At 25.9% G+C, this 15845-nt stretch overlaps 4 protein-coding genes across 6 annotated transcripts; 2 read left to right on the forward strand and 2 right to left on the reverse strand.

Moving 5' to 3' along the window:
• The first annotated feature begins 284 nt into the window (after positions 1-284).
• LOC105256489 (charged multivesicular body protein 5) lies at positions 285-1512 on the forward strand. Its single transcript, XM_011266432.3, has 4 exons — positions 285-526; positions 706-1023; positions 1091-1318; positions 1457-1512. Exons 1-4 carry the CDS (start codon positions 458-460, stop codon positions 1505-1507), a joined length of 666 nt encoding a protein of 221 aa, XP_011264734.1. The 5' UTR covers positions 285-457; the 3' UTR covers positions 1508-1512.
• Positions 1513-1820: 308 nt separating this feature from the next.
• LOC105256490 (tubulin epsilon chain) lies at positions 1821-4424 on the reverse strand. 2 transcript variants are annotated; one of them, XM_011266433.3, is made up of 9 exons: positions 4105-4424; positions 3767-3999; positions 3553-3668; positions 3258-3446; positions 2914-3165; positions 2695-2841; positions 2464-2613; positions 2199-2373; positions 1821-2032 (listed from the first exon to the last, which is right to left on the reverse strand). In XM_011266433.3, exons 1-9 carry the CDS (start codon positions 4127-4129, stop codon positions 1886-1888), a joined length of 1434 nt encoding a protein of 477 aa, XP_011264735.1. In that variant the 5' UTR covers positions 4130-4424; the 3' UTR covers positions 1821-1885. The 2 variants fall into 2 exon arrangements, with proteins under 2 accessions (XP_011264735.1, XP_019884703.2); XM_020029144.2 differs by having other exon boundaries at positions 3767-4009.
• Positions 4425-4556: 132 nt separating this feature from the next.
• On the forward strand, positions 4557-7913 carry LOC105256491 (nuclear envelope integral membrane protein 1). 2 transcript variants are annotated; one of them, XM_011266436.3, is made up of 8 exons: positions 4557-4754; positions 5373-5485; positions 5574-5796; positions 5869-6035; positions 6123-6332; positions 6441-6559; positions 7505-7666; positions 7750-7913. In XM_011266436.3, the coding sequence occupies exons 1-8, from the start codon at positions 4664-4666 to the stop codon at positions 7871-7873; spliced, it is 1209 nt and encodes a 402-aa protein (XP_011264738.1). In that variant the 5' UTR covers positions 4557-4663; the 3' UTR covers positions 7874-7913. The 2 variants fall into 2 exon arrangements, with proteins under 2 accessions (XP_011264738.1, XP_011264737.1); XM_011266435.3 differs by having other exon boundaries at positions 4558-4754; positions 6441-6565.
• Positions 7914-8816: 903 nt separating this feature from the next.
• Positions 8817-14292, reverse strand: LOC105256493. The gene is made up of 4 exons (XM_025406461.1): positions 14188-14292; positions 13501-13690; positions 10185-10308; positions 8817-9349 (listed from the first exon to the last, which is right to left on the reverse strand). The coding sequence occupies exons 3-4, from the start codon at positions 10285-10287 to the stop codon at positions 8844-8846; spliced, it is 609 nt and encodes a 202-aa protein (XP_025262246.1). The 5' UTR covers positions 10288-10308; positions 13501-13690; positions 14188-14292; the 3' UTR covers positions 8817-8843.
• Between the last annotated feature and the right edge of the window lie 1553 nt (positions 14293-15845).

The following is a 15845-nucleotide window of genomic DNA, read 5'->3' on the forward strand; positions in this document are numbered from 1 at the left end:
TAGACCCTGTATTCAAAAATATCGTTTTGAAATAAATTCTCCTTGAATAATTGCGTTTGGATCGATAATAGTTCAATTAAGTCCTTAATTTTTTTAGAATGTGAAAATAAACAGATCGATTACTAAAATTTAAAACGAGTCCGAAAGTAGCCGAGGTTCCTTTCGCTATAAACGCGTGGACCAATCGGAATAAAGGATACTTTGTCCTGATTGGTCAATCGAACGTTCTCAGTGCTTGCGACTTAAAAATCACTATAGAAGCTGATTCACTATTGGAAAATGTATCCTTGTCTACAGAGACGTCAGCAGCTCGTCTAGAGTCCCGTCTTTCGCATTACGCGTTTGTCCTATCTATCTGAATTACCGGAGTAATTAACCAGACCTCACGTTTTGACAGATCGAAAGATATAACCCGTGAAGATTGTCTCATTGGAAATAATAACTCTAATTCGCAAAAATGAATAGACTTTTCGGACGTGGCAAGCCTAAAGAACCACCACCTAGCATCACCGACTGCATTGCAGGGGTAAGTATGGTGAATTTGTTGTTAGAAAAACAACATTCTTATTTTTCACTGCTTTACACTATGTTATTTCTGATATTTATATCGAGGAAAATTTATACAATTTATGTTAAACACTATGATACCAGATATTTTATGACTTAGAGAAACTTGTTTGGTAAATATATGATACCTTCATCAAGGTTGACAGTAGGGCGGACTCTGCAGAGAAGAAGATAGCCAGATTAGATGCGGAGCTGAAAAAGTACAAAGATCAGATGCTCAAGATGAGAGATGGACCAGCTAAGAACGCGGTGAAGGCTAAGGCGCTACGTGTACTGAAACAGCGGAAAATGTATGAAGCCCAAGTAGACAATCTGCGCCAGCAGGCATTTAACATGGAGCAAGCCAACTATGCCACTCAAACGTTAAAAGATACCCAGGCAACTGTAGTCGCTATGAAAGACGGTGTCAAACAAATGCAAAAGGAATTCAAAAATATCAATATTGATCAAATTGAAGTAAGTTGGGATACAAATGTTGATTGAAATTTTTACTAAATACATATCTTTTCATCTTTGTGTGTAGGATTTACAAGATGATTTGGCAGATATGTTAGAACAAGCTGATGAAGTTCAAGAAGCAATGGGTCGTAGTTATGGGATGCCAGAAATTGATGATGATGAGCTTGCAGCAGAACTGGAGGCTCTTGGTGATGACCTTGCTTTGGATGAAGATACTAGTTTCTTAGATGATGCTATTAAAGCACCTAGTGCTCCAGATAAAGAACCTGGAGCAGCTTCTGTCAAAAATAAGGTCTTTATTTTAATAAGAATATTTGTATAATTAAAGAATAACGTTATAGCTAAAACAGCATAACAATAAAAAAAGATATATAGTTTTTAGATTAAAATAAAAACTATTGATGTAATAAGATTATTTATGTGTTTATAGGATGGCGTTCCAGTGGACGAGTTTGGCTTGCCACAAATACCTGCTAGCTAAGAGCACAAAAAATGTATAAATAAGATAATGTAAGTTAAAAATATATTTGCATACATGCCCAAAGATATGTGAATCTTGAAAGATATAGGATACAAAAACATGAAGCTTTTCTAATAAATATTCCTGCGATGTAGATAATGTTCTAAAGCTTTGTTGACAAATCTTGCACATATGTTTCATTTTATACTAATAAGCTTTTGTTATTATCCTTAAAGTCACTTATTTTTATTAAATTATGTTGTGTATATATAAATATATAAAAAGTTTAAAAAACAAATAGATATTGATATAATATCAAGAAAAAAAATCCTCTTTACAATATGTATAAATGATGTAACATTTATGTTCCATTTCTCTAAATTTTCTTTTATAAATTTGTTAAATTACTTGTAATCTAGAAATGTTTGTCTCTTTCATATTCTGTATTTCTGCATAACATTCGCTTAAATGGAGAATATTTTCTTTGCTTTCAATAAATTGTGTTTCTTCAAATCCATGTACTTGTGTATAATGATGAATATGTGCCTAAAAAAATATAATTTTTATTTATTCATTTTATATTTTTTATAATCATGCAATCTTTAAACTTATATTTAAAAAAAATCATTTATTCATAAATTTAAAAAAAAAAGTCAGAATGGAAACAATTGTGTCTATTCATAAAAAAATTAAGTTTTGTATCATTATGTACCTTTTTCCTATACAACTTGGAAAACTCCTGAATTACATCTTTAAATAACAAAGACATAGTAGATGAATTAAGAAGACACAATAATGATGAAGAGTGTCCTGCTGGAGGAATGGAACATAATCCTATTTTCATACAATCCCTACTCCATGAGGTAAACTTTGATTTGTTTTGAAATCTATGAACAAAGAGTAATTCTAGTTGTATAAATATAAAATAATTAATAAATTAAAAATATGTAAATTAAAATCCTTTAAGAAAAAAGTACCTTTCAACATTTCTTTTTATATCAGTTAAAGTCGTATTTCCCCTTGCAATATGTGCAGCAGCAAGAATTACAGAGGTAGACTGAAGAGGGTCTAACTTAATTAGTTGATTATTTCGCGACCATGCATTAGTAAATAATTCATCCTGCAACCTAAACATTGGTATTAATATTTCAGATTCTTTCTAAATCTTAATTTTAAAATAAAAACTAAAGGCAGAAAGTGCTATGTACTTTGGTTCTTGCATGGTGCACATATTTGGAGCGGATAAAGTTATAGGACTGACACTACTAAATATGTAATGTAATTGAGGATAAGGTACTAGATTTGTAGCTACTTCATTCATATCCATATTTAAACTTCCTGGAAATCTGGATCCACTAAAACAGAAATTCTTTCTGTCTTTACAAGTTTTAAATTTATTATATATGAGTTTGAGAAAACTTAATTACCTGGTCAAGTGCAAGAGCATATTGGCAATAATACTGTTCATATCTTGAAATGGTTTACATGAAGCGTTATAATTTATTTGATTTGTATTTTCTCTTTTATTCATTTGACTATTACATATATCTAAAAGAGCCTTGTTCTCTACAGGAAATACACATGTAGCATGTTCTATAAGTTCTTGAGTTGCAAGTAAAGTATTGTAAGGAGCAGTTACAGTATCTTGTATATTTGCTGGATATATACATGATACAATCCTAAAATATTGTATATCTTTAATTTTTATATATATTATATGTAACATTATGTGTTTACATAATGTTACATATATAATATTCGCAATAAGCACCTTTCTACATGAGAGTAATAATCTTTTAATAGCTTTAAGGTTGCTGTGCCTAGTCCAGATCCAGTACCCCCTCCTAAGGAATGCATTAATAAAAACCCATGAAGTCGATCACATTTTTCAACCATGTGTCTTATACTTTCCTCTATACGATCATGATATTCTCTACCATGAACATGATATCCTATTGCCCTATTGAAGAGAAATAAATTTTTTTAAATCTCATGTTACTCTGTTTATTATATTTTTAAATTACATCTAGGATATATATATATAAACATTGTCTTTTTATAATTACCAATTGTTTCCAGATCCTGGATAATTTGTTACAATACATGTTTGGTCAAATAACTGACGCAATGGACCTTGCTTAAATCTAGATACAACACTGTCTTCCATATCTATCAAAAGAGCCTGTTTTGGATGATTATTTTATTAAATTATATTTAAGAAACGATTTAATTATTTTGCAATAGTTTTAAGCAATTGAATATAGAGAAAAATGTACTCACTCTAGCTTTAACTTTTGCCTTGCTTAAGTCAGCTACATTTTCAAAGTACAAGTTATCTGTTTTAACTGGAACGTGGAAGAAACTAGGAAATGCATCTGAGAGATCACTAATATGTTTGACATGATTTCGTTGTACTTTGAGCAAATTTACACCACCACTAGTAGTCTGGATACCATATTCGTGTAAGGCTAAGGGCCAAAAAGCTGAACCTATTTGATTCCCGCATTGACCAACTAAAACATACTCACATAAGAAAATATAAAAAAAAATTATAATATTGTTGGTTTTCAATCTATACATGCTGGAATCGATCATGACTTAAGATTACATATATTTACCTTGTACTGTAATAAATTGGCTCATTATTATATTCACAATCTCTAAACTGTGTATTATTTCTTACCAAATTGTGACAGTTTCTATAATAAAAGTTATTTCCCTCTACAAACATTTGTTATTTTTGTGTATGTCAAGCGAGCCCGCGGTGAATGGTGGGATCCAAGGATGATCGAAAAACGATTGACGATTCGCAGTTGAAAATCTGTTCTCTTTAGCTACATTACGTTACACTTTTTACACTGTACATTTGTAGTTTGCAGGAAGAGAGGGAGAAGAAAGAAAAAAAATAAAAGAAAAATATGGAATTCCGTTTAAAAATATATACATATGCGTTATTTTACGTTACATACCTATTTACATAAATTTAATGACGAGATTTTACAACAATCGATCGATATTCGATAGTCGATTATCTCGCGAAACGTTTGCTCTTGTATCGACATATTTCAAATTTTTTGTTACTATTTTCGTGTTGTCGGCATGCGATCAGCATGATAATAGACGTAGCATGATAATAGATGTAGCACGTATGAAGGAGAAGTTTGTATAATTAGAAAAATGGATAAAACGGCCGTATTAATGAAATGGATTTTCATATATCTCTGTCTGCTTCATTGCTGCTTTTGTGCGCGTATTCTCGAAGAACCGAGTAAGTCTATCTAACCTATATAACCCGTACAATTAAAAAAAATATGTTTGAAATAATCTGACGTTGTCAATAAAGTCACACAAGAATTACATTCTGTTTAATATGTTATCAAAAATATTAATTGTAATATAATGCCATGTATCAATATGTCATACAATATGTTTAAATGTTTTGGGTACGATGCAAGTTTTTTATATTTTGGAGTGGTTTTTGGAGTTTTATTATCGGAATCTGTTTACTAATTATGGATATATTTAATATTTTACATAAATTAATAATTTATAAAATAAATATTGACATGTGTCATTCAATTACTGTGAGTTTAAAATATGTAAATATTAATTTTGATTTGAAAAAAATCTTTCCATATTATATTTGCAACTCTTTTTCAATTACTTTTAAGTATTTATTATTTTATCAAATTGTAATACCAAATTTTTCAATCAATTTTTCTATAATACAATTTATACATTTAAATAGAACACATACATTCAATAAGAACAAGAAAATTAGAAACTTTATTCCTTGAAAATAGAGCGAGATAATTGTATAGATATTAATTTTTAATATTTTAATTGTAAGAAAATATTTTAACATATATTTGATTTAATGTTGCAGAAGTACATTTTCTCAATGCAGGTGATACTGTGGAAAATAATAATCCTGGATTAAAAACATATTGCCATACTGCTACATCAAAGTACTTGGCACATATATGGAGAACTATGACTGTAAAAAAATTTTAATAATACGAATAATATTAAAAATTTTATACACATATATACATACATATATATATCTAACATAAATCTTTTCCAGATGCATCTGGATATTAATTCAGATTCCTATACTTTGTATGATGGCAAAACCCCGGAAGAAATTCATCAAAAACACAATGATAATCAGAAATCATGGAACTTTAATTTGTTTGATACAAAAAAACATAAACAATTAAAAATCAACCCTTTTGAAGATACATGTATAGGAGTTTACATAGAATCTTCTAATGAATCTGGATATATAACAAATCTAACAGAAACACGTAAGCATCTGAATCTAACGATAAAATTATTTTTTTGTATTAACATAATTAATAATCTTTATTCTTTATCAGGTATCAATGTTTGGAGATTGACAATGATGATAATAGGTATTATTATTTTCTGGTACGCATATATATTAAGTCGAAATTCATTATTTTATTATGCTTGTGGCATAATATTTGGGGTCACTTTATCGATTATACTTTTAACATATATGGCAGGAAAATTGATACCACGGGTAATTATTTTAACATAATGATATTTTATTGAAGAGAAATATAATTCTTTATAAAAATATCTATTAAATTATCTTTTATTCATTAAGGGAAAAGTTATGTACTTAATGTTTGCTGTACCAATGAGTCTTTATCTTGCTCAAGTATTGTGGGAAAATACGCATTTAATTATAGTACAATACAGAGAATGGGTTATGTGGTACATTCTTGTTACCTCTCTGATTAGCTTTGTAATTTGTTATCGTTTTGGTCCAGTTACCAATAAAAGAACAAAACAAATAATACAATGGTTTTTGCAGGTATGTTGTTTATACAGTAAAATACTTGTTTCTTAAATTTATTTATTGATATAATTTTTGAATTTATTCTGCATTTATTGATATAAAAATAACTTTATATTTATACAGCTTATAGGATTGGCAATGGTATATAATAGCAGTCACTTTTATGAAGCATCCTTTTCATGCTGCATTATACTCGTACTTCTTTATAATTTTCCAAAGGCAGCGCTCGAAAGAGGAAAGAGGTATTGGTAAGCATATAAGACGACCAATACAGGACTAGAATATTAATAATTCTGCTTCTGCAATCAGTTATTCGCACACTATCTCACAGAGCTGTTGTATAAAAATTTTATTGTCGAATTATTTGAATAAAGCTCTCAAATCTGTTATGCACATACCTTATCCTTTCTGCTTATGTTGCTTTTTTGATAGATTCATATAAGTTTCATATAAGTTTTTATGATTTTGTAGAGATATTTTATAGCATATCAGTGCGAATTGTATTAATTAATACTTAAGAATATTATGTAGTGTAAGTAATAATTAATACGCCTTATATAATCATATGTAATTTTATTTTTATCAGCTTTTATTTTATATATTTTTTAACTAAACAAGCAAAACTTCAACAAGCTTAGTGTTAATTAAGCAAGCACAAACTTAAACAAGCTTATTGTTAACATGCACTACTTTAACAGGTTTTTAATAAGCTTTATTTAAGTTGTTTGGTTTCTCTATAATGAAACCTTCTATTCCATATTTTCTGAATATATTTTTTATACGATACATTTTTATATGATATGTATATATAGAAATTGTGTATATTTATAATTTGCAATAAAATGTGTTAATTCTTTTATCCATTTTATTTAAAAAAATATGAGAGAATCGATCGCATATTATGATCTTTGAATTATTAAATTTTATTCAAAAATATTATTATTATCAACAGTATAAGTATATAAGAAATGCTACAAATATTTTCTAAGTTGGTCTGATACATAATAATTTCTATTAATTTTAATAATACTTTCAAAATTTTTAAAATATATGGATATAATAAATTATGTATCGTGTATGTTTACATTTATCTGTATTTTAAAAATGTTTTCTATATACTTTTTAATTTTTTTTTAACACAAAAAGATAATATTGCTTAGTATTTATTTATTTTTTTTTTAAACAAGGCAAACTGTGTTTCCGGAAAAGCGAAAATTATTAAATGAGGATCAATATTATCAAGAAGGAATACGGCATACTAGGAAATCTCTAAAAGAATTACAAAACTATTGTTCTAGTCCAGAATGTAATCCTTGGAAGACAGTTTTAAGATTAAAAGATCCTATAAGGTTATATAATTTCAATTATATACATTTAATATAGCAATATATATAGGAAATAAATCTTTTCATCAACTGTATGAATTTTTCAGGTTTGCAAAATTTATGGAAGGAGAACCACATTTGTCTAAATATGAGATTGAAGAGCACGAAGAAGAAGTATCGAAAATTTTAGAAAAAGACGAATACACAGATGATGATGATGATGACTATTAAATATAAATGCTTAAATAAGGATTCAATAATATGTAGAAATTTATATTTGTTTTCTAATGATTATTTTTTTTGACAATAATAGATAAAAAAATTATCTTTTGTTTATATAAGTTAATTCAGAATTCTGTATAAAATTTTTTTTAAATAGATTGCGAAATAGAAATTGGAAATGATGTAAATTTCTTGATCATATCTTTATTTAAATATGTTTCTGTGTGAATTTCTCGGAAACATGTATGTAACAGTTACATAACATGTAACAGTTATATTGTTGAGTGAGAAATTACTAACAATTATATAAATGTTATTTGGTGTTTGCTGGGTATATATATGTGTGTGTGTGTGTGTGTGTGTGTGTATTTCTGTGAAATAATTGTTATGAGATTTATGTATCTCATTAATAATGTTTCTCTTATGTATAAAGAAAAAAAGAGAATGTGTGTGTAATATATATATATATATATAAATTAAAATCTTTTTACAACTAGTTTAATCATTTTATTTTTATTGTACATCATGTAGCATAGACTTTATTAAAATATTTTTAAATTACAATATCCTTCTACTTATTAGAAAAACTAATATATATTCTATATATTTATAAGATGTAAAAGTATATTATAATACACTACTCATGTTCTTAATTTGTGAATAATGTTTAAGTTATTCTCTTTATTTAATTTATATAATTTTATCTATTTTAATTTTAATAATTTTTGATATATATTTTAATTTTAATTTACTTCTTAACATCATAAATTTCTTTTAAAATTCTATTGTGATAAGATATTCCAACAATGATGCTATTTTGAAATCGAAAATTTTTATAAGATAATTAAATATACAAGTCTTTAAATATATTTTTATAAATGATACATTTTTATTTTCCATTTTTCATTGAAATTAAATTTTATTATGTTGTTTACTTAATTATTACATTGTATTATTGTTTATTACATTGTATTATTGTTTATTTATTATTACATGTTGTTTGTATGAGCGGATAAAATGTATTAAATAGCGAGATCAGAGTTTTGATGTTTGCAGGCAAATTAGAATTACTATCTATTTCACCCAATATTTTGTGTAGTCCTGGTAAAAATATCGTGCATGTAAATTTTGATATAGTTTTGGATAATGTGGATGCTATTGAACTCGTTTCTTCTCCAATACTATTATAAATAAAGCAAATTATAGTTTCGATTGCTTGGATCGGATGCTTTATCTCTTCGAACAACTTTTTAATTAACTGTTCGACAGACAAATTTCCCATTGGACATAAGCCTTTTTGTCCAGTTAATAAGCCTTCAATAAATTTGACTAAATTTGATAAACTTTGAATTAAATCAGTTACATCAGTTTCTATCGTATCTATTAAAGTATCCGTAATTGGAGATAGCGTACTGGCTCTTTTGTATCTCGAGAGAGATTTTTCCGAAGGTACATCGAAATAATTCATATCATAATTCTCATCACCTGGAAAAATTTTATAATAATTTTACTTAACTTTTTACTTAATATCCTTACATGAAATAGCTCTTCTTCGATTATAAGCTTATATAAATTTTAAAAAAGCGTGCACACATATGTAAAAGAATAATTTTAAAAGATTATCTAACAACAAATTGCACTGTGTAACATTGGATAAACTTTAGGTATTATCAAATAACGTAATTTAAATCGACCACACTGGCAATTTATTGGTTGATAAAGAATCACAACATTTCGACCATAGGTTTTGGTCCTTATCAAGTGAAAATATCTTTTTTTTAAACCAATATATAGTGAGAAAAGAAGGAATTACATAACGATCTTGACATGTGATTCCTTCTTTTTTCACTATATATTGGTTAAAAAAAAAAAAAAGAAAAAAAAAGATATTTTCACTTGATAAGAGCCAAAACCTATGGTCGAAGTGTTGTGATTCTTTACCACTCAATAAATTGCCAGTGTGTGTGTGTGTGTGGTCGATTTAAATTACGTTATTTTATTTTATCTACTGACGACATTCAAGATTTTAATATTATTTAGGTATTATAACGCGTTATTCAATGCTATATTAATATAATTCCGTATTCAATGCTATATTAATATAATTCCGTAAATAATAATTTTTTAATTAAAAATATTACAAATTTTCATGAAAAAGATCGAAATGTTTTTTAAATAGTAATGTTATATAGTTTTATTGTTACATAGTATATTATTTAAAAATATTTTGATAGTATTTTACAAATATTTAAATGTTATATAAGTATTTTTATATATAATGTTAATATAATGTTGAAATTATATATGATATATAACTTACCCGCAGTTCCTTCTATTAAATCGACATTTTCGTTACTATATATCCTGCAGGATATATTTCCAAATATTACAGTCAGACAGAAAACAAGAATTGGTATCTTCATTTTGTGAATTATTGGTTTTAACTGAAAGTATAAAAATTTTCTTTTATACTTTTGCCTTGTCTCTTATCTTGTCAAAGTTTCTTTTAGACACCTTTTCGGATGCGCAATTTTTCTTTTATCATTTTTTCCCTCATTTATCAGAAGAAATAATTAATCTAATACAATTTTCTGACAGCTTGACATTCTAGCATAAATTAGTCCAAATTGTGTACGATAAAAATGGCAAATGATATTTAAAAAAGACATCATAATGTGTCGAATTAATATTTCAAATGTTGTACTTTATAATTATACATACCAATTTTGATTGCGAATAGTGATTGATAATTTATAATTTATTTTGTGTTTCAAGTTTTTTTATCTATATAAATGTCTTTTTTATCTATATAAATATTTTTTCTTTATTTTCTTTCAATAAACGTATGATCGCGCACTCAGGTTTGCATTAACTGTTGGCTCGGAAAGATAAGCAGAACTAATAATACAAACGAATTTTTTCACGGACAAAATTGACGCATAGTTATCAATGGTAATTTCATATGGAAAAAAAATCCTTGATATTTACTTATCTTTTGCAGTCTACTTGTTTTCTGTTATTTTCGCATTTTTTTGCGTGTGACGTAATTATGAAAGATTATTAAAGATTTTTTACTTATGATATCAAAAATTGATAGGTATTTATTGTATATTCTTTAAAATAGGACATAAGAAAATTTCCGATATTATATATATATACACACTTACTTGCAAAAAAACGGGTCATTCAATTTTAGCATAATTTTTTAATATCTTTTAATAGTAATAAAGCAAAAAATCATTGTATTGAGATGAAATAAAGCTCAAATTAAAGCTTAAACGTTCTTTTTGGAAACCAAATTTGAGTTACAAAAAATGTTTTATAAAATGGCGAGCGTTGGAGATAGACTTTAAGAAATGCAAAATAAATTTTTTTTTTAACTATTGCGTTGCTCAGGAGAATCGGCTTTCGCTACAAAAATGAGTAAGTTTTGAAGCTCATTTATTTCTTATCAAATCCATATTTTAATCAATTTTCTATGATCTTTATTAATGTTATAAAATGGACCTTCTCTTGGTAAAATCTGCAATTCAGAAATGAGTTATCGTGGAAAACTTTTTCAAAAAGGAAATTAAAGTGTAACTTGAACTAAGATGCTTCACATGATCAGATTTAAATTTTGTGTAAGTACGAGTGTATGTATATATGCATGCATGTGTCCTGTTCTTGACGTTATTCATAATCAATGACATAGTAGAAATCTCATGTTTTATAAAATAGCGGGTGTTGGAGATAGACTTTAAGAAATGCAAAATAAATTTTTTTTTAACTATTACGTTGCTCAGGAGACTCGGCTTTCGCTACAAAAATGTGTAAGTTTTGAAGTTCATTTATTTCTTATCAAATCCATGTGCGTGCGTGCTTGTGTGTGTGGCGTGTATGTACATGTGTGTCTGTGTATATGTTTTTGTGTGTGTGTGTGTGTGTATATGGATGTTTAGTAATTCCGCAACGCTTTGCATGGAGAAACAATTTAAGACAGGAAGAAATAAGAAATTTGATTAAGAGTGTGCCAAGGAATCGAAGAATTAATAAATACGAAAGGAGGCAATACTAAACATTAATACATACAACATGTACACACATACCCACACACACACACACACACACACACATGGGATCAGATTTCTGCTACGCCGTTGATTCTATTGGATAACGCCAAGAGCAGACACATGCATGCATATGCATACGTACATACATGCACACAATCACACAAAATTTAAATCTGACCATATGGAACATTTTGATTCGATTTACATTTTAATTTTCTCTTTGGAAAAATTTTCCATGATAACTTATTTCTAAATTGCAGATTTTACAAGAGAAAGTCCATTTTGTAATATTTTCTTCAAGACAGTGTAACTTTATCAAAAAAAGTAGATAATTGATTAAAATATGAATTTGTTAGGAAATAAATCAGCTTCAAAACTTATACATTTTTGTATCTGAGAACTGATTCTCCTGAGCAACGCAACGCAGTTAAAAAAAAAAAATTGTTTTGCATTTTTCAAAGTCTATTTTCAATGTCCGACATTTTATAAAACATTTTTTGTAACTCAAATTTGGCTTTCTTGATTTTTAAGAAGATTATTCGAATGGTGATAAATCAGCAAAAAATCATCGTATTGAGATGAAACAAAACTCAAATTAAAGCTTGAACATTCCTCTTGAAAATCAAGAAAGCATCTATACATATATAGATGCTTTTTCACACAGGAGCAGACGATTAGTTATCAATTTGTCAATTTTTGAAAATGTCGATTTTTTTGCTCATTTCTATTAGTGAATATTATTTTCAATTAGGAAATTTAAATAATATAGTCTATTATATTATTTTAGTAGAGTTAAAATATTTTGCTAGAAAAAATAATTGATAATATATAATTCATATCTACATACAAGTAGTGGAGTAATTATAGCTATTATATGTTATTATAGCTTTATATGTTTCATATCATATTAAAATTTATCATAAAACTTAATGTTATTAACGGATGAGTGTAAAAATATATATAAATATGTGAGTATGTGTGTGTATAAGGTAACATATGGCAACATATGATATAAATTAAAATAAATATAAATAATAAATGAAAACTAGATGAGGATTTATATGATTTAAATCCTTGTCTGGTTTTTATTTATCCTTTATATTTATTTTATTTATTTTGATTTACACCATATGTCATATAGAGCCATTGCCAAGTGATTAGTCTAATTGAAATTTATATTTTTGTACTATTTTTTTTATTAAAATAAATGTAATATGTTTATTAAAGTAAACGTATCTACATTTATTTTAATAAAATATTTAATATTACGTTTATTAACGTAAAGTGACTTAAGATTTTTCAAATCTCTAAAAAATTTTATTTTTTAATATTAAATGCACTTTATGTAAACTTATAACAATATTGTAAAAAATATTTCCACATTGTAGAGTTTTTTTCATATATATTGCATTATGTAACAAATATAATTAAATGTTGCAGAGTTTTTATTTAATAAAACTACTAATACATTATATAAAGTTTATTATAAGAGAAATTGTATGTCATTTAAATTATTATTTATTTAAATGATGTTTACGATTCAAATATTTGATATATGGAAGAAGAAAATAAATTTCGGCTCACTAATATTCGGCTTTAGTACAGTTGAATTCCCATGGGAAGATGGAATATATCATACATGGTAAATGTACTCCTTGTGTCATTTCTAATATACTATTTATATATTTGTTTGCAATTTGATCGGTTGGTAATAGTGGAGATATGTTAGATAAGATGTTACTAAATAGGCCGCTGTCAGATTCGGCAGCTACTGCTGTAAATCAGAAAATTTGTCTCTCTCAGTCAAATACATAATATATTTATATTTTTAATATATTTATTATATATATATATATATATATATATATATATAAAATTTATTTTTAGAGATTTATATTTAAAGATCTATATATATATATATATATATATATATATATATATATATAATATACACTATAATAAATAATCAAAAGTCGAGAGATAGCTTATATTTTGAAACAAATTTAAAATAATAGCGATTGTATTTTTTAAAATATTTAAAATTTTTTTAAATATTGTTTGTATATTAATACATTGCATAAATCTGTGTTTTAAAATTTAACAAATTAATTTATCAGAAAATAAGTACACAGACAGAAAAAAGTTATAGTTTCTCTAAATATGTAAGATAAAATATATATTCTACTTACTACTATATCCATGTTTTGGAAAATAATATGACATATTTATTTTATTTATAATCACATTTATATATTATATTTGGATACTTACGACTGGCCTGTAGCATCGTTATTAGAACGAAAATTGTAAGAATAGCACAAATAGATTTTTGCAACATGATGCTTTTTAAATATATTTTAATACACTTCTCTTAAGAAGTCTCTTAAAAATAACTAAGTGTTACACTTGTACGATATTTTTATACATTATGATATTGAAATACATGTATATGTAGATACATATAGATACATATATATAGATAACATATAGATACATATAGATAAGTATTACACACTACTTAAATAAAAATCCTTGCAAAAAAGTATTATAAAATATGAATCATGATTTGAATTACAATAAATTTTTACAAATTATCAATGTTATTACTTATAATAATTATTATTTATAATAACATTGTAATTATTGATTCTATCTCATTATAGGATTTTTCAGAAAAAATTCTAAAGTAGAGTACACTAATGATTTAAGTAACAATAAATTTTTAAAAATTATCGATGTTTAATGAATATGTTATCGATCTTGTCTTGTTGTGAGACTTTTTAGAAAAAAATTCTAAAGTAGAGTACATAAATGATTTATAAATTTTATCTTATGTAAATATAATTGAAAATGAATGCTACTAAAATTGATATAAGGCTACTTAATACTGATATGAGTAAAAAAAAGAATGTTAATAAATTTCAAGTTTATAATTAATAACATATTAATAAGACATTTTTGACTACAACTTACTGTTTTTTTTATTTTTTGGAAAAAGAAAAAATGTTTTTAAATTATGTAAAAACATTATCAAAAGTAGCTTCAACATAATTTTTTTCAAACATAACTTTAGAGACTATTTACGTATACGTTGCGGAACTATCACTATTCTTGTATTCTTATGCCAGTTCTCATTATTTGTTTTGCTTTCGATTATTACGAGTGATATAACATATAATTTATATGTTGGTTTTCCTGACATTAAATAATATGATTTTTCATATTATATAAGTAAAAAAAATCGTTTTTCTGTTATTCTTCTTTTTCTTCTCTAAGTTGTTATTTTATTTATATTAGCCACATTTATTGCACATTATGTGTCATCATTATTACACATATTACGTATAGTTAATTCTATTAAAATCTAATGACATACACACATATTCATTTATACTTTAATGCTTGCTTGAATTGTCAATTATAACATCTATTAAAACATATATTATTCAATATTTCATGCTCGTGTTGTGTTGTTGTGTTATAAATTTCATTTTATGTTTTGTTTTAAAAACAAATCTTAACGATTAACGATAAACAAATCTAAATGATTAACGTATTTCTATAATTAAAAAACGATTAACGTAATTATATATGTTATATATATAAAACATATAGAATTACGTTAATCGTTTTTTAATTAAAAAAGTTCATACTGATAAACAAGACGTATTAATAAATCCCAATAATTATCTAATCTTTCGTTTTTATATTGCATAATAATTTAAACATTAATTCAATTTCCGTTTATTTCAGTATTATTTATAAATTATCTAGATTCCACGATGTATAACTATATTGAATCTAAATCAAAATATCCCATTGACGTCGTTTCCTACGACGAGAATATCCAACAAACAAATCAGTTGTTTAATTTGTATAAATTTACCAGCAAAGTTTATAAATTATTTCACTTAATAAACAATATTCCG

The sequence above is a fragment of the Camponotus floridanus genome, unplaced genomic scaffold (assembly GCF_003227725.1).
Source record: "Camponotus floridanus strain SB8 unplaced genomic scaffold, Cflo_v7.5 scaffold1, whole genome shotgun sequence".
In the NCBI taxonomy this organism is placed as follows: Eukaryota; Metazoa; Arthropoda; class Insecta; order Hymenoptera; family Formicidae; genus Camponotus; species Camponotus floridanus.